Genomic DNA, 22,019 nt, shown 5'->3' on the forward strand with positions numbered 1-22,019 from the left:
AAGCAAGTTCAAACAAAGGATATGTTAAGTTGGTTTCATATTTCACATGTCAAAACTTGAAATCCATCAACACCTTCGTGACAGGAAAGGGAAAAAAAAATTTTCATCCCTCATTTTTCTATTTCATTGATTGAAATATTATTCCTCTTTAATTTATTTATATTAAGGTCATTTGATTTTTATTCACGTTATTATTTTAATAAATAAAATATTTACATGTCAGCATGTTTAATTATTTTATTTTTCAAATATATCCACTTTGTGTTAAATATGTTACATTTAGTATACTTATATTTATGGTTAAAGAGAAACTTGGAGCAATAATTCTTAAATTTTAGCTCAATTGAAGATTTTTTACTTTAATTAAAAATTCAAAAGTATTGATTCGTGAACTTATTGTGATTTTGTCGCAAAGCCTCTGAATTGAAGCATGGAGAAAAGTCTCTCCAATCAAAGCTCCTGCCATTTCGCCTCTCTCTCTCTCTCTCTCTCTCTCTCTCTCTCTCCTCTCTCCCCCATGTTTTTTCTTCTTCTTTCAAAAGTGTTGGGATGTCACTTAATACTGCGATATATTGATATTTCTCTTTATTTATAAGTGATCATCTTCTAAAACGAATTTGAACCATATTATTGTAAGTCCATTACGAAGCTTAACCCACTCTCTCACCTCCTTAGCATAGATAATAACTTTTATCCAAAAAAAAAAAATGTTGAGATGAGAAAGAACGAGAGATTTTTAAGATTTATTGTTCATCACACCCTATTTTTTACCTATCATACACAATATTAATTTCATTTCGGAAAGAGACGACTTGATATATTTTTTTGGTCAATAAATGTAGTGGACCCCACACGTGAATCATAGTGTCATTCTTATTCACTAAAGTCAATAATTTAGGCGACTTTCAGTGGACCTTACATGTTAATCACGCATGTGAACAGCAATTAGACATTTTTTTTTCTTTTTGTTTTTTTGGTCCAAAAAATCATTTTCAACCGACGGCTTAACTATAATTCTATAGAGCCTATGAGATCATTATTTGGCTAAAGAAACATCAAGTTGGTCAAATGTAGCCCTCTTAGCCTTTGTTTTTTTGGGGCTCAGCTCATCAATTGAAATAATTGATTCAAATTCAACGGCTAAATTTGAAAATATCCAACAGTAGTTTAATTAAATTAACGAATAAATTTAAAATATAAACTTAAAACTAATAAATTATTAAAGGGGCTTAGCCTCAACGGTTGAAGATGATATGTAACTATTGCTTGAGAGTCATTTAAAAATAATTTTTTACACAGGGCTATGTTTATCCCTTTCAGTTGGAGATGACCTTATGTTCTTTAACCAGATGATTCTGTCTAAATTCTTAATGACAGTACTGGTACCTACCTGCATATGTATTCCTCCATGGGATAAATTTTTCATTGTGACGGGAACACGGGTGGTACACCACGTGTTTTTATGTAAGTGGTAAGAAATTTTATTTTTTAAGTTATTAACTTTTTAACACACATATCCCATTTGTATAATGACAGTAATGTACTATCCTCGTATTTTGGTCGCATTTGAAAAATCTCTCCCTCTAGAAAACCTCATAAAGGAATCGATAAGAAGGTCGATGGAGCTTCCTTCACGTCAGACGCAATCCGTCAGTTAGAGTTTTCAGATCGCTCGACATCGCAGAGCCAGTATTCAAATTAGTTTCGCAACAATAATAGCCTGCTCTGATAGAATGTGAGCATCCAACCTCAAACCAATTAGCAATCAGTGGAGAGGTTCAATATCATTTAAACTATTATACAAGGTTTTAATTCCTAATGTAGGATTCATAAGCTCAACAAAGCAAATTACAAAATGATGAAAAAGGAAAACAAAATGTAAGTTAAAGCTTGCCGAGGTGCAATCTTCAACCGATAGGCTTGCAGAAAAACATGTCTACACCAACACCAACCAGAAAATGACAGTGGCTACCGTGACATTGAAGAATGACGAGAAGGCACGCCAGCCGCATTCAAATAACAGCAGTATGAGGAAAAATAACATCGAGGGACCGGGTTAACTCTTCCCGTGCAGGCCAGAGAATCATATTCATGCCTGAGCACTATTCAAGGACCACTTTGTCAACAACAGCTGCCCTTGGATAGACCTATCTTTGCACCGGTTCTCTGCACAAACGAATCCCGCACATAAATAAGTCCCAGGAGATTGTCCCGGCTTTTAGTAAAAAAAAATGGAGGGAAAGATGTATGAAAGGATAGAGTAGTTGAAATTGCAGTGTTAACATATGACTGATAATAATATTGGTAAGAGGTCTAAATAATCAAGGTGAAATTTCTGCAGATACACATGGCATAACCTACAAAAGCCTCAATAATGCCAATTCAAACTGAAGCAACAGAGTTGATTTAGCTCAGTAAGAAATAAGAATGACAATTCTGAGCTGCTCAACGGTCAGTTGCATATTACGTGGAAATTGCAGTAATTTAATTGACACATCCTTTCTTTTTCCCTTATTGTTTAGAGGTCAACTGTGCCAAACCCACCCTAACTTTCAGTAGACCTTCATGATGGAACCAAAGAGATTTACATTACTATAGGCTAAACATTACACTTCAAATATAAGAAGGCTACAATGTGAGAAGATCTGAAGTTCGATTTTCAGCTACACGACTCTTGTTTTAACTAGCAGAGAGTCAAAGCTTGCTTAGCTAATAATGTTACGCTTCACAAATATGAAACATGTATGTCCAACTAACATATCGATGGATGAAAGATCATTTAGTAGGCTTTATTTCATCAAAAACTGAAATTAAATAATACAAGGAATTGGATTACATAACCTATAAATTTCCATAGGTAACTCAAGAATAGGCAATTGAACAAGAAGTTAAGTAAGTGAGGCTACATACCTGACTTTGATTTGCAGAAATGAGAACCAAAATGTACTCCAGAAGCTCATATGATCACTTTCTCATCAATCTTTATGCAAGGAATGCCAGCTATCTTGGACCAGTCGTCCCCTCTTTTATTCTGATACCTTTTCTTCAGGGAAGAACACCGTTCGATGCTTAGAAAAGAAAGAGAGATTGGCAGCCCCTCTTCTGGAAGGAATTCGAGATTATCACAACAATGAATTTGTAGCCTCTTTAGAGAAGTAAGGTGCTGAAGTCCCTTCCCGTCAAAAGATTTAAGACTAGGTAGTCCATAGATGTAGAGATTTTTAAGAGTAGTAGGGAGCAGCTTTTCCTTCAGCAACATCCCGAAGAGATCCTCGCTTCCCCTCCCACCAATTGAAAACTGTCGAAGAAAGCTTTCTTCCAGTCTCCACTTTGCTGAAGGCTTGAGTTTATCACAATAACAGACTTCAAAGACTTCTAAATTGAGAGGCAAACCCTCTTCTGCAACTGACTCAAGGTTTGGAAGAGCGGATATTCTCAATTCCCGAAGGTCATTGAAGGCGTGGAGTTGTTTGGGAAATGACCTCAAATTTTTGCATCCGAAGACTGAAAGGGATTTGAGATGGCTGATTTTTCCATCAACTGCTTCAAAGGAAAGAGATTCAAGATTCACACAGCTCCGGATTGAAAGATCCCTCAGTTGGGGAAAAAGGCCCAACGGGAAGGACCTTAGTGAATCACAGCTACAAGATAAATTTAGAGCTGTAAGGTAGGGAAATTTCGGTATCAACTCATGAGCTAGAAATTCTAATTTCCTACAATTTGTTATTTCAAGTGATTTCAACATACTGGGTAGACCATCTCTAGGGAACGACAACAGGGATGGACACTCTTGTAAATGAAGTGTTGTCAATGTTGAGGGTAGCCTATCACTAGGAAACAACGTCAAGAATGGACAATTCCAAATACTCAACTTTTGAAGATGATTGCTGTTGTGCACCATGTTATTGAGCAAACCCTCTATATTGACAATATTTCCAATCTCAAGTTTCTGAAGTGAGGTCAGGAACTCTTTACCCAGTAATGATAACAGAATTGGGCACCCATCTAGAGTTAATTCTTCAAAAGATTGTTGCAACACCACATTAAAGGTAGTGGTGGCCCTTTCATGTAAAACCCCACAGCCGGACACACACAGTTTTTTCAAGGAAGGAAGATGATTAGGCAAGTTTCCTCTCAGCTTGGGACACTTCTTTAAAACCAGCTCCTCGAGACGAGGAAAGACTGAACTTTGTCCTCCACTTGGTAGCCAGTCCTCCCACTCTGGCATCTCCATAAAGATCAACTTCTCCAGACGCTGGAATGGTTGAATTAGAGAAGATCCGTCGCCATAGAACTGAGGACCTACTTTTGCAAGAAAATTCATCCCCCCTATAAAGAGCACTTTGAGAGCTGGCAGCTGCCCAAGCGATGGCAAGGACCGACAACTACATTGACTAATATGCATGAATTGTACATGAGAGAACGACGAGTCTCCCAACCAACTGGGGAAGCGGTTTCTAACATAGAATTTGATGGTCAGTTTTTCCAAATTTATGGGCGGCTGGAGCTTGTCAAGTACATCTCTGTGATTGTGGTACTCCTTACAAATTCGGGCACCATCTCTCCACCCCAATGTTAACTCCTTGAGACCCTTCTTATCCTTCAAATTGGCCTGCAAAGCATCCTCAGCATCGACACGATCTTGTAGCTTCAAAATAGAAAGTTTTCCCTCAATATATGAAAGCTCCCCCAATTCCCTGATGCTTGCCCCAGTAGATTTACCCACAACGAAAGTGGTCAATTTTCTCAGACTTTTTAATCTACCCATCCGCAATGGCATGTCCTTTATGTTAGTTCCACTAATATCAACATGTCGCAGATTAATCAACTTTTGCATATCTGCAGGCAATTCAATGAGAGAGAAACAGTGTGATAACAGTAAAGTCTGCAGATTGTAGAGAGTGCATATTCTATCAGGTAGCCTTCTGATTCCAGTGTGGGAGAGATTGATATAACGCAAACTTATGAGATTACCAATTGAATTCGGCAACTCAGTGACATTTTTATAACCTGACAATGAAAACACCCGCAAACTTCTTAGTGCTGGCAACAAATCTAGTGGAATCCTTTCACTGATAAAATTTTGCCGATGCCAAAATGATGCCAAAGGTAGGAAGGTCCGCAAACACTTAGCTCTATATAATGACTCAAATTTAGGGGCAACGTCAAATTCTTCTTTAACATAAGAAATATGACGAATACGTTCAGGAACTTCGTTTGATTCCTCCCCTTCCAGTCTGCAGCAAATTTCTTTTGACATGGACATAGCCAAATCATTAATGAGATCGTGCATTGTGAAAACTGATGACTTAATTCCTGACCTTTGAAACAGGGATCGGGATAACAGCTCATCAAAATATTGCAAAGCCACCTCTTCCATTCTTTTCCCATCCCCAGATTGAGGAACTAGACCCTCTGCTATCCAAAGTAAAGCCACATCTTCCTTTTTGAACTCGTAACTCTTTGGAAAAATTGAACAATAAGCAAAGCACTGCTTTAAATGACTTGGGAGATAATGGTAGCTCAATCTAAGAGCCACGAGAATATTGTCATGGGTTAGCTGCAAGCTATATAATATGCGGTTCCATTCCTTAACATCTGTACTGCATTGCAAGAGGCCACCTAGTGCTCTTGCAACTAAAGGCATACCGCAGCACTCACGTGCAAGTTGCTTACCTATTCCTTCCAATTCTGGATATGAACTGGGGTTTTCATTTCCAAATGCATGTTTTGCAAGTAACAACCAATAACATTCTGTAGACAGTGGTTTTGAGTGGTGAATAGATTCGGTGTGCACGAGGGACGCCACAATTGTGCTCCTTGTTGTCACAATGACCCTACTTCCCCTTGCCCCATAAGTGAAAGGAGCTTGGAGAAAATTCCAATCATTATAGTTGTCATTCCCAAGGTCATCCAACACAAACAGAAACTTTTTCCCCCTTATTTGTTCCCTAAGTTCTTCTTGAAGCAATATCACATCTAAAATTCCAACAGGTTTTGAAGCAATTGACTCGAGAAGGGTTTTTGTTACCCTAATCGGATCAAAATCTTGGGAAACACATACCCAAGCTCTAACATCGAAATACTCTTTCACTCTGTTGTCATTGTAAAGGAGCTGAGCAAGGGTTGTCTTGCCGACACCGCCCCTCCCAACTATGGGGATTACAGATATATCACCGCTACTTGCATCATCAGATAGCAACAGTGCTTTCAACTTCTCTTTCTCTTCATCCCTACCAAAAATATCCTCGACAACAATGGGACTTGTTGGACTTTGTGACGAAACACTCGCTCTAACAGCACGTTCTTTCAAACCAAGGACATCTTTCAGTTTTGCAAGGTGATCTGTTATCTCAAATGTCTTCTTGTCCAGATCAAATTCATTCCAAAGATTGTTGTTCAATATGTGACTCCATTCCTTGTAACCTACTTTACAACCTAAGAGACCCCCAAGTGCTTTTGCAGCTAAAGGAAGACCACGGCACTTGCTCGCAATTTTCTTACAAATTTCTTCCAAGTCTGGATGCACAGGAGAATTTTCATTTCTAAATGCATGTTTTGCAAGTAACAACCAACAATCTTTATCTGAACAAAGTTTCAAGTAGTGAATAGGAAGAGTATGCACAGTGGATGCGACCGCTGCGTCCCTTGTTGTCACTATGACCTTACTTCCCCTCGCCCCATAAGTAAAAGGAGCCCGTACAAGATCCCAATCATTAGAGTTCTCATTCCAAAGGTCATCCAACACAAATAGAAACTTTTTCCCCCTCACTTGTTCCCTAAGTTCAACTCGAAGCAAGCTCATATCTAAAATCTCGCAAGGTTCTGAAGTAATTGACCCGAGAAGGTCTTTAGTTACCCTAACAGCATCAAAATCTTCAGAAACACAGGCCCAAGCTTTGACATCAAAATACTCATTTATTTTTTTATCATTGTAAAGGAGCTGAGCAAGGGTTGTCTTGCCGACACCGCCCATCCCAACTATGGGGATTATAGATATATCACCGCTACTTGCATCATCAGATAGCAACAGTGCTTTCAACTTCTCTTTCTCTTCATCCCTACCAAAAATATCCTCGACAACAATGGGACTTGTTGGACTTTGTGACGAAACACTCCCTCTAACAGCACGTTCTTTCAAACCAAGACCATCTTTCTGTTTTGCAAGGAAATCTAATCTCTTAGAAGTCTTTTGAATCCTACCATTCACGCCTCGATGAAAAGGAGTAAGAGAATCAGAAAGCAAATTCAACACCTGGGTTTTCTTAGTTTGGTATTCAGCTTCCACCTTGCGACGCAAACCTTCAGTATCGATCTCATCCACTAGATCCTCTGCATCGAAGACTGCATGTGTGAGCTCGTTAAGCCACACTCTCACAGCAAAGTTATCAGTCTCCTGATCCTGAGCATCATCGAGCACTGCATCAAGGGTCAGAAAAGTCAGCTTCAGTTCCTCCAGGAGTGAAAGATCAAGTTTTAGGCCACGGAACAAGTCCATGAACTCGGCAGAAGCAACCTTGTCGCGGAGCCTCTGGATTGAAGCAGAGGGGAAAGCCTCTGTACCCATTTTTCTCTCTTCTTTCTCTTTTTCTTTTCTGGAAACTAGTGATTTGAAACTCTTGAATCACTGAAATTGAAGTGAGGAACGCTAGATAAAAAGCGACCAAGAAGTGAGGAACGCTAGATCTGGTTTTGGTCAATGATGCAGTGGTCTACATACACTTTTAGAATAGTAGCAGTAGTAGGTGGGTGGGGAATCCTTTTCCTGGAGATTCGGGATCTTGTAACTCATAGTACATCATTTTAAATTTAAAAATTAAAATTAAATATAAATAGCATGTAATGAAAAATGGTGATACGATCTACGATAAAACAGATATGATTACAAGATTTTCAAATTTTCAGAAAAATGATCAGGTAGACCCGGCAGTTTCTGACACGACATGAAAATACAGGGTTTCAGGTCAATAAGATAACTAATCGGGTCATTATCAGGTGATCCATTAAGAACGGATTCTTAACAAGTATACATGCAGGTAACACGTGGGTAATCCATTTAGACCTGTTAAGAAAAAAATTATTCTGATAATTTTAAAGTTTAATTACTAAAAAATTTATTATAAAATACAATAGCTATATTAATATATACAATATATTCTATATTAAATACATAGTTTTGTATTATTATTTTATACTAGCATATGGGGCCATGGGTGTGTGAGAAAATTTTTTATTTTAGTTTTTGTAATAGAAGGAGAGAGAGGAAAAGAGTGATAGAGAATGTGGGAGTGGAAAGTTTTTTTTTTTAATTAGAAATATGTTAGAATTACATATAGATGAGGTTTTGAAAAAAAAAACAGCAAAATTGGTTGTGTGAAATTACATTTCTATCTCATATTTCTTATTCATATTCTGTTTTAATTAGAGGATTAAAATCATAATTTCATAAGGTTTTGGTTGACAATGAGTGTTTTATTAATTAGTACAAATAAGTTTAAAAAAAAAAAGTTTTAGCCATCGTTTATTTTTATTATGAGAGCTCCTTATTATCATTACTAGGATAAATTTTACTTAACATGTTGTTATCCAAAAGTAAAATAAACTAGTGTAGTATTTGTATAGGCAAGAATTAAGATGACATACATATAGTATGAAAAATGTAAAAGAATATATAAACACTCGTGATTCATCATTATTCCTCTACGAATAGATAATGGTTACACTTACATTATCGTTTAGATTTTTAAAATCCTCCAAATCCTCATGCATAATGTTTTTCATTTGAGGGCAAAATTAATAAAATTAATAATAATTATTGTGGAAGTGTAAAAAATGTAAAAAAAAAAATATACACACACACACACACACAATCACTCATAGTGACAAGCTTTACAACTTTCATGAAGGGGTCAGCTTCGAAATCCAACACTATAATCCATAATCCATAAACCTTAAATTTATATTTAACCGTCGATTGTCATTTACATTTTATTCTTCTTACTGAATTTTATTTTTAAAATTTTCTTTTTTGAAAACATGATCATCTGACAGATATAAGAAGATGAATGGTTCAGATTTTTGATATCACATTTCGATATTTAAGGTTAACAGAAATATAAGTTGATGTCATATAGTTTGTAGAAACTTTATAAACATCAAGCAATATTTTCACTAACCGTAAAACTCTGAATATAATATCAACAATCCAAACTGTTCATCTTTCTGCACCCTTTAATAGATCATGTTTGCAAAGAAGAAAATCTGAAAAAATAAAAGATAAAAATAAAAAAAACAAACAAACAAAATTTCATGAGAACAATAAAACGTAAATGTAAACAACAATCAACGGTTAAATTTTGATCTGCGATTTATATGATTATAGTGCCGAATTTCGAAGTTAAGCTCTTCATGAAAGTTGTAAGGCTTGTCATTACGAGCGTTTTTATTTTTATTTTCTATATTTTTTACACTTCTATATTAATTAAAAAACTAGTAAAAACTTTACTTAAATAACAGCCATAAGATAAATGAGAGTAAATATGTACAGTTGGATTCTATTTCACTTATATTATTAGAACTTTTTTGGACAAAAAAACCCCTTCTCTATTCCAATATTTTCCGATTATACCATTTGATCAATTTAGGTAAGCGAAAATATACTTAAAAGAAAAATGCATTTTTATGTTTTGGATGTGACAATATGGTATGTATATACTTATTTATTATTATGTTTTTCATTTGATTATTTGTTGGTTTAAAATATATTTTCCTTAACAGGTAACGGGTCGGGTCATATTACCTGTTAATATTAACGGATCGTGTCATTTTACCTGTTTATTTTAACGGGTGTTACACAACATGACCCGTTAAGATATCGGGTATGACACGAACACAAAAAACACGACATGAATGCCAAGTCCAGGATCCGACGAGGATCCTTTTTCGATGAGTGGAAACTTCGCTTACTTTTAAAATAAAAAAACTAACCAAAAGTCCTCAAAAGCTTTAGTTTTAATCAAAATGTTCTTAACAGTACCATAAATGTTTTATTAAGATTCCCTTTAAAATATTTTGTGAGTCCATGACTAAAGGCTTTTATTTTATTTTTTTTATTTTTATTTATTTAGGGCATGTTTATTTATTTGGATTCACTCAGCACACCTAGTAACACACCTCGACCGAAAACAAGGCGTGTTGGTCGTCACATGAGAGCGACGCAGCCATGCACACAATGCAAAAGCAATAATAATATAAGAAATGCGAATAAATAAAAACCAAACTAACTAGAGCACTAAATAAAATAAGGTGCAAGACGAAATAAGTGTGAATTCACAACCAGAGCATAAGTAGCCTAAGTGCAGTCTAGTAGGATGAATATTAATTATACAACACCCAAAAATGACCATACAATGGTGATAATCTGTCAGAGCTGCCGTGGATTCCTCGCAAGCCACCAAAAAGCACTTCTAACTAAAACCTAGAGGGGCGCAAAACAGAAAGTGTGAGTGGGCAAAAACAATGCTTTTCAAAACCATTTCAATTATCAAAGATAGTAACCCCTCGTCGTAAAACCTGTATAATTTCCCAGAAATAGAATATATACATATATCGAAACCATGCTTAGAATAGCCAAATTCACAAATATGCCATGTCGAATATCTCCACATAAAAAAAATATGTAAGCTATGTGACATAAATCAATGCAAATGATATGTCAGCCGGAGTCACCTAACGTGACCTGTACAGCTGAATCTAGACCTCATCCATCTAGCAGGAGTCACCTAACGTGACATGTACGACTCAAATCGACATCTCAACAAATATACCTGCACACGAGTCGGAACCACCTAAAATGATTTGTATGACATGACTGGGTGTAAATAAATACGCTCAGGTGCTACAATCACGTGAAGATTGTGCGAATAATTGTGGGTCACCTACGAGTCGAAACCACCTATAGTGGTCTGTACGACAGGATTGTGCACCTAACTTGGATCTAAGGTGAGCGTAAGGTGTGGGAGGTGAACATCACATGAAGAACTGTGCCCTAACTTTGGGCAGGAGCACTAACACGGGAGTGCAGGTTTATGAGCTCTTAACACATCTCACATAATTATCAATTCACATAAACAGTCTGCAACTCACCTGGTACTTACCTGAGCGTCCACCACGTCAAATCACAAATATGCAAATATCATACAAATTCATAGTCTAAGCATAAATCAATAGGCATAGCATTTCAAAACATAATTCCATTTAAATCGATTTTCTGGGAAAAATCGAAAACATATAGGTATATACGGAAAACCAAAAACCCACTCACTGGTATATGGAAGGGTTGTATCCCCCAAGTCTCGATTGATTGCGCTCATCCTGAGGATAGGTCTCACCTATATACGAAACAACTATATAAACATTAATTTAAAGCACATAAACGAAACTAGCTAATAACTTCTCATACATTACTCAAATAGGGTGTTTGAATATACCAACGTGATCTACTTAACACCACGAACATCCTCATATTTTTAGAAAAAAATTTCATTACCCCACGCGCCCTTACGTGCCTGGCACACCTAACGAAATCATTAACACAGTAAAAAAAATAGCATATGCTGTTGAAGTTACTTGACGCCGTTAGAATATTCCGTCGTCTTCTTTCCTGGTTCATCGGACCGTCGTTGTTGCTGGAAAACTGGAAAAACTTTAAAACTTCATCCATTTCTCAACCAAATCCCATGAAATTTGTCTCAAGTTAAAGCTTACAATGAGAAGAACAAAACCTTACCAATTTCAAGCCCTGAAATCCACGGGATCTTGTCGAAGAAGCCTTGATAATCCGGCCAAACTTGAAACTCGCCAAACTCAACTTCCCGACGTCCAAAACACTTCGTTTTTCTTCTCTGAGCTTCGTGAAGACGTTCTAAAGCTTCCTAACAGCTTAAAATCTCCTAAAAATTTCACATTTACGATTGCATGAACAGTGCTCAAATCGGAGATTATGGTTTCTCAAGAAAATGAAGGCTTCACATCTAGATAATAGTGTAGATGACTTCCTGAGCTTGCAAGGAACATAAAAACATCCTCCTCGACATCAATCCGTGAAGAAATGGAATGGTTTGGGTGGTGTTCGTATGACTTGTATGGAAAATGGATGAAGTCCGAGAGAAGGAGAGAGAGAAAAGGTCAACGGGGAAAGGGATTGGTATGTGTGTGTTGTGTGGTCCAATTTGCAACCAACCAAAAACAAGAAAACAAACCTAAGTCTAAGTTCCTAATTGGTTCCAAAAATATTAGGGACTTAACATATTGGTCCACATCCAAAACTTAAATCACACAACGCCACAAACGTTCAAGGGTACTTTAGTAATTTCACGCCATCGACAAAAATAATTCGGGACGGGCTATCACACCTAGGCACTTGATCGCGCATCTCATTTATACAGAAAATAAATATATTATATTTTGTATTTTATTTTTTTAATAAAATGAAAGAGACATGTTGAATACTCAAATAAACACTCGTTATATGATTGTTCTCAATTTCTCAATATGCTTTAATACATTATAGCTTATGTCATTTATTTTGCAATTTATGTATTTTAATTTTCAATACAATTATGTGTTTTTTTAAGTATAAATAAATACTAATTTATATGATATATAATAAATTTGGTTAAATCTATCTAATCCTTTTAGGCCCTAACCTAACCGCTGTAATTTGTCGTCCGACTAATGTTCAACATCCTTTTAAAACTTGTCTCCAATTAATGTCACGCCCTGATCCCGACATACGTCCAGTATCGTCACGTGACGTCATCAAATACTTGTATATATATAATACCCCGCCTCCTGAATCTATACAAAGTATCATTCAAGATCCAGATGCATAATAATTTTTCGTATACTTTATGGCTGCATCTAACCTCTTCGTTAGACTGCCTACATACCCTCATTAGGGATCAAGCCATTCGTGGTTCAACTTCTCTATAACTCGACATATAACACGATTCGTTCAAGCCAAAAAGGCTTAACATTCCTCAATCAAACATTTGGACTTGACAAGCATGAATTATTCAATTCAAGCTACATAATATCCCACATGATAATCAAGGTTTCTATTTCATCCATCATATACATCATTAAGTTTCAACATAATCGTGCAGACGGTGATCACCCAACGCAGATATACTAGGCATGATCACCCCTGGATATGTAAGGTCCCCCATCGTGGATATACCAAGCAGGACCATCCATGTACCTTTGCTACATGGTGCAATAACTTCAACACACAACTTAACCACATCTCAACCTCTATGAGTTTCAATGTAGTCATCTACACCATCAACTTCTCAAGGCGATCACTAATATGTCACACAAGCATATAGGTGCTACAACATACTTCAAATAGGATTACAGGATAACCTTATCATTAAAAAAATAATCATACACATCAATCACAGTACTAAAAGATAATTAAACTCAAATATATCTCAACCATCATCAGTACACAAGCCAATTCATGTTTAATAACATAGTCTATGGCTAATATATAAAATCACATTTCAATACAAATCCCATTTATAAGACCAAGACATATTCATATACGATATTAATAAAAGAAAATAAGTTAATATCCATATCTCATATACTCAAGTCACTCTCTAACCAATGTAAGCCCACTAGACTTCAATTAGTCCCCCGTAGTATTAATTTTAGTATTTAGAATATTTCGAGACATGTTGACCAAAAGTCAATTCTCGGTCAACAGTAGGATCCACAACGCTACAAAATTTGATCCAGAAGATCCGCACATCATAATCTAGATCCGTAACTTCCTAAGGTCCTCATTATTCTCAAAGAACAACATACTAAAATCTCATCGTGATCCGACAATCGGATCTCCGCCAATTACTAAAGTTAAGTGGCGATCAACAATTTATTTTATAAACTTAGAAATCCAATTCGGGAAGATCCGTACATTGGATTCCGGATATGTAAGTTCCTAACATCCTCAAATATTACTCATTATAATGTCTTAAAGTTTGATAACGATCCAACGGTCGGATCATCGGTTTATATTTTGATCTATTCATGTATCGAAAAGAAGCTAAGTCCAGACAATCAATTTACGTCGTACGGATATCAAACATGAACTCATGGCATCTAAAAGTGCTTAAAAAGACATCATTGGCCCACAAGCCACGCACCGCCGCATACGCCGGCACGGGTGGCGGTCGGCCATCCCGACTCGCTGGAAAAATTCGACTATTTCCAAAAATTACCAAAATTTACAGGAATGAAGATCTCAATGAGTAGAGTAAACTTTATACCTGTGTCCAAGGCCAATTTGGCAGGAAAACACCCCAAACTGGCCACGAACCGCCGAAACCCTAAGGTGGGTGTGCTTCGAATTCGGCTTCCAATCGAACTCTAACAACTCCAACACCGCTTGGGGTTTGTTCCTGGGGTTGAGGGGAGTCTTTTGGTGGTGGTAATGGATGGTGAAACTTGCCAGAGCCACCGGAAAAAGGGATAAAGTAGCCGAAACACCCGTGGGTTTATGGCTTCGAACAGGAAAAATGGGAAAGAAATTGGGAAATCTAACACTACAAAAATGTAGGGCTCATCAAGAGTTTTCCATGGACACCAAGATCACTCAAAACGGGGTTCGGATGAAGGAGATACAAGTGGGTCAAGTTTGTAGGTTAACAGGTCCAATTCAATCCCAAAATGGGTTAGCAGCAGCCTTTTCCTTTTTCTTTTTTTTTTTCCTCCTTCATGGTCCTTTTCTCATCCCCTTAACCCAAATATATATTTCGACCTTTTACTCTCTAGTGGAAACTAAATAATTTTCACAACCTAAAGTTTCACAACTTCAAATGTCCGTAACTATGCCGTCATAACTCGGACTCACAAACGGTTTTCACTTATGCGCTCGTGACTTCGAGACCTATTCGAAAACGTTACTTGTGACCTCAAAAGGGCAACGAGTAAATAACAATTTTCCAAACTTCACCCTTCGTACCTAGTTTAATTGAAATCTAATTTCAAATAAGCTAATATAAATTCTCAAAAAATAATATAAATTCTCGAAAAATAATATAAAATCTCAATAATACAAATACGTAGATTATAACAGTGAAATCCGAGAACGGGATTTCACAATTAACATATCATTTTGAAAAAAGACGACTAGATATATTTTGGTCTATAAATAAGTGGACCTCACGCGTTAATCATAGTCTTATTTTAGTAGTCAGCCAGTTGGTGTGACAGGGGGAGGATTTGGATTCTCGCCGGATCCTCTCCTTGGGGATCTTAGGGATCAACGAACACGGATCGTTAATAAAAAATCGTACGGCCACAATTTTTTTCTTTTTATAACTTTTCACTAAAAACGATGTGCTTTACTTTAAAAAATATAAAAAGTATTTAATTGAGATCGCAGGATTTTTGATCAACTGTCAGTGTTCGTTGATCTCTAGGATCCCCATGAAGGGGATCCAGCGAGGATCCAAATCCACAGGGAGAGAGTGGGTTAGGTGACTTTCAGTGGACCCCACATGTTAATCATGCATGGGAAAAGTAAATTAGGCATGGTTAATTAAGGAGTAGAATTCGCTTCCCTCCTATTCTAATCCTCTTCCCTTCCCTCCCCTCACACTTTATTTTTTTGTTTTATTTTCTTTATAAAAAAATTAATATAATATATTGACGTGAATTAAGCATAACCATTCAAGTAGGAGAGAAAGAGAAGAGAAAAGAAATTAGAAGGGAGAGAAACCCCCTCCTTATAAATCAGCTCCCATATGCAAGTGAGTAGACAGGTGCGACAGCCGAGAGCACACCGAACAACGCAAACCGAGGCCTATTTGGGGACGAAACCTGATCACAAGCAGCTGATAAAATCTCCGTACAAGGGCTACTGACTAGAAAGATCCGCTCTGCTGAGTATGCCTGCACGAGAAATTAGTGATCAGTTCATCTAAAACTTGAGATATCTAGAAAGAACTGTGCAAACGAAAAGGCGAAATTGTATTTTTGCCAATCAAATTAAAACTCAGTCCAATTTGATCTCTCCAGCTTCCGGTTTTCTCAGTCATACCACGCAATTGACTAGTGATTGCAATTGCGTCCAAAATCACATTTTCTCTGCATGGTTAGACAGAAACATCGCCACCCAAAGTTACAAACTTGAAGAAAATTCTAAAGTCCCTAAGCAAAATCACTAACATGTAGTTATACTGTCCAAAAACCCACTTCCAACAACACCTATATTGTCCTTAACTTGGTAATTACCACATGCACAATTCGTCAAATATGAGATTTTATTACAAAAAGCCTCAGTACTAGTTGGGGGGTTAGGATATTAAAATCTTATTTTTTCAGACATACAACCGATGTGGAATATTTCAATAGATCAATGCCTACCTGGTATTTTCATCAATAAATTTGACAGAGATGGGATTTCAGACAAAATTATGATCGTTAATCAACTACATAGGTATGATATGATTGCTAAGTAGAAACTGTAGCGAAAGAAATGGAACACGGTTCAAATTGGAAGAACGAAAAGTACAGTACATGCAGCAAAACAAAATATTGGTTAGCAAATGAAGTTAGATTACCTCTGTGACTCTGTCCTAGCAGAGTGGCGTACTTCATGTGATTCTCTGCCCTTCTGCCTTAAATGTTGTAGTAAACAAATTGGGAGTATGCGAGCAATTGAGGGTAGCTCCAAAGTATTGCTATTTAATATGTGATGCCATTCCTCAAAGCCAGAAATTGTGCCCTGTAAGAGACCCCCTAGTGCTCGTAAAATTAAAGCGAAACCATTGCACTTACGTAGTGCAGTTTCCGTGTCAGTTTCTCGAATGTTTGAATCTTCAACGGGGTTACTGTCTCCCAATTGCTTAATGCATTCATAGTCCTTCTGAAGCTAGAGGCAAAGACCTTGGTGCGTTTCCTTACACTTGGATTTCACATCGATCTGCAAAGAGTCTGTTTCTCTTCAAAGTTATTCACTGTAAATGTCAACTGGAAGTGTTTTCTTTTCCACATCTCTACCCTACATGATGTTGCTGCATGCGAAGATGAAGGGATTAGACTCTACATATTATCTTGGAACAGAAGCCAACGGATTTGAATATCTTCTACTGTACCTAATTGCTGCATGTTTTTACAATAATTTAAACGAATTAACAAGTTTTGGACTGCACAAAGTTAGGCCGAAAAGGAACAATTAAAGAAACCTCCCGAGACTAAAGCCCGGATATTATTTGATTTCTAGTGTTAAAACTACAACAGGCTTAAAGAGAAATATCAGAAGATAGATGCCATGACAGCTTTTACAAAACCCCGGTAAATAAGAAGGAATGAAGTAATACTTGATTTAAGTTCAAGAACAAGCAATTTAACGAAACTAAAGTCGTGGCATGTACGTACTTGATGTGGATTCGAGAGTGAAATAAAAGCTAAAACTTTATGTGAAGTAGTGATCATATGATATGCACTTCGTCATCTATCTTTATTAAGGGAATGTGAGCTATCTTGGCCCAATCTGCTCCGGTCTTATTCTGACACCTTTTTGTGAGGGAAGAACATCTGTGAATCCTCAGACAAGAAAGTGATGCTGGGAAACCCTCTTCTGGCAGGAACTCAAGACTTGGAGACTGATTTATTTTTAGCCGTCGAAGAGAAGTGAGGTGTTGAAGTCCCCTCCCATTAACAACTTTCAGACTTGATAGTCCAAAGATGTGGAGACTGTGAAGAGCTGTAGGGAGCAGCTTTTCCTTGAGCAAGGTCTCCAAAATAGCGTCACTTCCCCTGCCACCAATATGAAATTGTTGAAGGGAGACCAGTCCTTGCAGACCCCAATGTTGTGCCTGATTATCTCATCAACATACAAGCCCACAGTTGAATAGTTTAAAATACAAGAAATAAAGACACCAAGAAATTTACGAGGTTCGGCAAAAACCTGCCTACGTCATCGGAGAGATATTGCTCTTCACTATGAGAAAAACAGTACAAGTTACACATGAGTTAAATCGACATAACTCAATCCCATATCCCTTGTACACCCACTCACAGAATTTTCCCAAGAGCCTCACTCTACCCCAAGAGTTCCTTACTCTCACTCTCTAATTTTTTCTTTTTTTTCTCCTCCTTATCTCTCTTTTCACTCGGCAAGCCTTTAAATAAAAATCAGCCCCTTTTCTTCTCCTCCTTTCTTCCACCCGAAAGCCAAATAATTATGGCTTTGAAAAAGCCACAAAACAAGGAACAAGACAAGCCAAAAAACAAGGAACAAAACAAGCCACAAAACAAGGAACAAAACAAGCCACAAAACAAGGAAACATAATCCTCATCATGATGTTCCCTCATCAATTTTGTTTTGTTTCCTAGCCTAATTTGGCCACTATCCAACAATCTCCACCTTGGCCAAATTCCGAAAACATCACAGAAACTCGAATCAACAATCACCATAAGCACCCAAAGTACAAACTAAAGACAACGATAACTAAATCAAATTCCCCAAACTTTCTGGTACTCATAATGATCTCCACCTCGACTCAAACTGTACCAAAGTCCATTGGCCTTACGTACCAGCATGCACACTTTGAATCAACCTCGTTGGTCCTGTTCCGATTCAGTCACTGCCAATGCATGTGCAGCTGCTGCAAGCAAAAAAAAAAAACATTTAGCTTCAGACAGGATCTCGACACATCCTCGTCTCCTCCAGCAGGTTTTCCTCCTCTTCATTGTCTGCAACTTGGAAACTTGTCAGTGCACCCATTTCCAGCAAACATTCCTCACACTTCTCATTCTTCAGGACCATCTCATCACCTGTGAATCCCATAGCTCCACCTGCTACAACCCCCTGCAACACTTGAGATTATACATCACCAGGAGATGTGTTGCTTCAAGTACCTAGAGGGCATACTCGAAGTCTTCCGCCACAAAATTGCTGCTACCTGGACCAAGATCATCCTTTCTTTTTCTCAAAGGACAATTTATCTTTTTATGCCCGAATTCTTTGCAGTCATAGCATTGTGGTCCCTTGCCTTTGGAGCTTGATTTGAACCTGCTGTCTCTCTCAAATCCTCCTCCCAATTTTCTTCCATGATTCCAACCTTGAACAGCTAAAGCAGTCTCGTGCCCACCATCAACAAAGAAGCATGCACCTGCTCCAAACTTACTGTATCTTTTCCATGCAATAAGGTTGTCACAAGATTCTCATACGAATCTGGAAGTGAGGTAAGAAGTAAGAGGGCTTTATCTTCTTCCTCAACCTTAACATCAACTTTCCTCAATTGATCCAAGTATCCATTGAACACATTCATGTGGTCCATGAGATTCCCGCCTTCATCCATCTTCAGCTTGTACAGCTTCCTCTTCAGATGTAACTTGTTGGTCAAACTCTTAGCAATATAGAGTTTTTCCAACTTCTCCCACAGTGCAGGCGCATAATCTTCATCCATAACATTGTTGATAATGTTATCAGCTATGCAGTGTCGAATCGTGCTAATACAACACTACTCCAGCTCTTTCCACTGGTCATCTGTCATTTCTTTAGGCTTCCCATCTTTTCCCTTCAAAGCTCTAACCAAGCCTTGTTGAGTCAAGACATCCTTTACTCTCATCTGCCAGAGAGTAAAACTGCCCTTCCCATTAAACTTCTCAACTGAAAACAACATGTTTGTAGTCATCATGGTGAATAATAAATCTGAACCTTCAATGAACCAAAGCTTCCAACAAAGCTCTGATACCAATTGTTGTGCCTTGGCTGATTATCTCACCAACATACAAACCCACAGTTGAATAGTTTAAAATACAAGAAATAAATACACCGAGAAATTTACGAGGTTCGGCAAAAACCTGCCTACGTCCTCGGAGAGATATTGCTCTTCACTATGAGAAAAACAGTACAAGTTACGCATGAGTTAAATCGACATAACCCAATCCCATATCCCTTGTACACCCACTCACAGAATTTTCCCAAGAGCCTCACTCTACCCCAAGAGTTCCTTACTCTCACTCTCTAATGTTTTCTTTTTTTTCTCCTCCTTATCTCTCTTTTCACTCGGCAAGCCTTTAAATAAAAATCAGCCCCTTTTCTTCTCCTCCTTTCTTCCACCCGAAAGCCAAATAATTATGGCTTTAAAAAAACCACAAAACAAGGAACAAGACAAGCCACAAAACAAGGAACAAAACAAGCCACAAAACAAGGAAATATAATCCTCATCATGATGTTCCCTCATCAATTTTGTTTTGTTTCCTAGCCTAATTTGGCCACTATCCAACACCCAATCATTCACCACATCCACATGCCTTAGTTCTTCGCAATTGTTGACCTCAAATTCTTGCAGGTTGGGAGGCAAACCTTCTCGTGCAAATGACACAAGATTCGGAGGGCAATCAGTAGGTTGCGAGGCAAATCTCCAAATGGCGAAGGGCAATTTGTGTGTGAATTTTTTTAGGCATTGACTCCAAATTCTAGCATTGCAAAACTCTCAAGTCAGTCAAGTTGGGAGTAGGCAATCCACTGAGGGGAAAAGAAAGCAAATTTTGACAGTTCCGGATCTGCAATTTGTTGAGATGGCTGAGATTTTCATCTACTCCTTCAATGGAAGAGATTCCATATTCTCACAGGTGTGGATTACAAGATGAGAAAGATTTGAAAGAATGCCCAATGGGAAAGAATTCAGTGAATCACAACTATTCTCTATCCGCAAATAATCAAGAGATGTCAATTGGGACATCATCTCATGTGGTAGGAATTCTAATCTCTTACAATTTGCTACAATAAGAGTTGTCAATGTAGTTGGTAGACTATCTTTAGGGAACAACTCCAGGGATGGACAGTTATAGAGACCCAAATGGTGAAGGAAAGTTCGGCTGTGCACCATTTTCTTGGGCAAGCACTTTACACCAACTACAGTTTGAATATTAAGATATTGAAGCAAGGACAGAGATTTTGTGTCTAGTAAAGTTAATACACCTGGGAATTCATTTATCCTCAATTGTTTTAAGCAATCGATTGTGAAAGTAGACGTGGAAAGTTTTTTCAAGCAAGGAAGATGATAACGCAAGCCTTTCAGCTTCGGACAGTTGTCTAAAATCAACTCCTGGAGACGAGTAAAGTCTGGTCGTTGGCCTCCACTTGAACCTTGTTGCCATTCCTCCCACTCTGGCATCTCCTTAAACGCTAGCTTCTCCAAAGATTGAAATGGCTTTATTACAGAAGTTCCATTTCCACCATAGAACTCAAAGCCAACTGTCATAACGGATTTCATCCTTTCGATGTAGAGTACTTTAAGAGTGGGTAGCTGCCCGAAACTTGGCAAGGATAAACAATGACTACAATCACTGAGACGCATGACTTGAATGTTAGATAAGGAATAAGAGTTTCCCAACCAATTCGGAAAGCTGATTCCAGCATAAAAGCTGATGGTCAATTTCTCCAAATTCACGGAAGGCTGGAGCTTGTCAAGTACATGTCTCTCCTTTTCGGAATCATCGGTGTCCTCATCACCCCATGCCAACTCTAACTCCTTGAGATCCTTCTTATTCTTCAAATTGGCCCTCACAGCATCCTCAAGGTCTAGTACATTCCGCAGCTTCAAAATAGAAAGTTTCCCTCGAAGATGTGAAAGCTCCCTCAACTGTTTAATGCATGAACCAGTAGATTTTCCCACAATAAAAGTAGCCAATGTCCTCAAATCTTTTAGTCGACCCATTTCCGATGGCATCTCTCCAATATTTGTTCCTTTAAAATTAAGATGGTGCAGATTAATCAATTTTGGGATTCCAGCAGGCAATTTTGTAAGAGAGGAACAATTTGATAACAATAATGTCTGCAAATTGTAGAGAGTGCAAATTGTAGGAGACATCCATATAGCGCAAGTGTATGAGGTAGTCAATAGAATCAGGTACTTCAGTGATATTTTTGTATTTTGATAATGATAACACCCACAAACGTGTTAGAGTAGGCAACAAATCTTGCAGAATCCTGT

The 22,019-nt window shown here is 37.6% G+C and overlaps 2 protein-coding genes across 3 annotated transcripts; both read right to left on the minus strand.

Moving 5' to 3' along the window:
- Positions 1-1,736: 1,736 nt before the first annotated feature.
- Positions 1,737-7,704, minus strand: LOC125471853 (putative disease resistance RPP13-like protein 1). 2 transcript variants are annotated; one of them, XM_048572716.1, is made up of 3 exons: positions 7,517-7,645; positions 2,911-7,419; positions 1,737-2,166 (listed from the first exon to the last, which is right to left on the minus strand). In XM_048572716.1, the coding sequence occupies exon 2, from the start codon at positions 6,974-6,976 to the stop codon at positions 2,957-2,959; it is 4,020 nt and encodes a 1,339-aa protein (XP_048428673.1). In that variant the 5' UTR covers positions 6,977-7,419; positions 7,517-7,645; the 3' UTR covers positions 1,737-2,166; positions 2,911-2,956. The 2 variants fall into 2 exon arrangements, with proteins under 2 accessions (XP_048428673.1, XP_048428672.1); XM_048572715.1 differs by having other exon boundaries at positions 2,911-7,704.
- Positions 7,705-20,618: 12,914 nt separating this feature from the next.
- LOC125471845 (putative disease resistance protein At3g14460) lies at positions 20,619-21,743 on the minus strand. Its single transcript, XM_048572692.1, has one exon. The coding sequence runs from the start codon at positions 21,741-21,743 to the stop codon at positions 20,619-20,621; it is 1,125 nt and encodes a 374-aa protein (XP_048428649.1).
- Positions 21,744-22,019: the final 276 nt, after the last annotated feature.

The sequence above is a fragment of a genome, unplaced genomic scaffold (genome assembly GCF_019419815.1).
Source record: "Pyrus x bretschneideri cultivar Hongxiangsu unplaced genomic scaffold, Pyrus_bretschneideri_v1 Contig62, whole genome shotgun sequence".
Classification (NCBI taxonomy): Eukaryota; Viridiplantae; Streptophyta; class Magnoliopsida; order Rosales; family Rosaceae; genus Pyrus; species Pyrus x bretschneideri.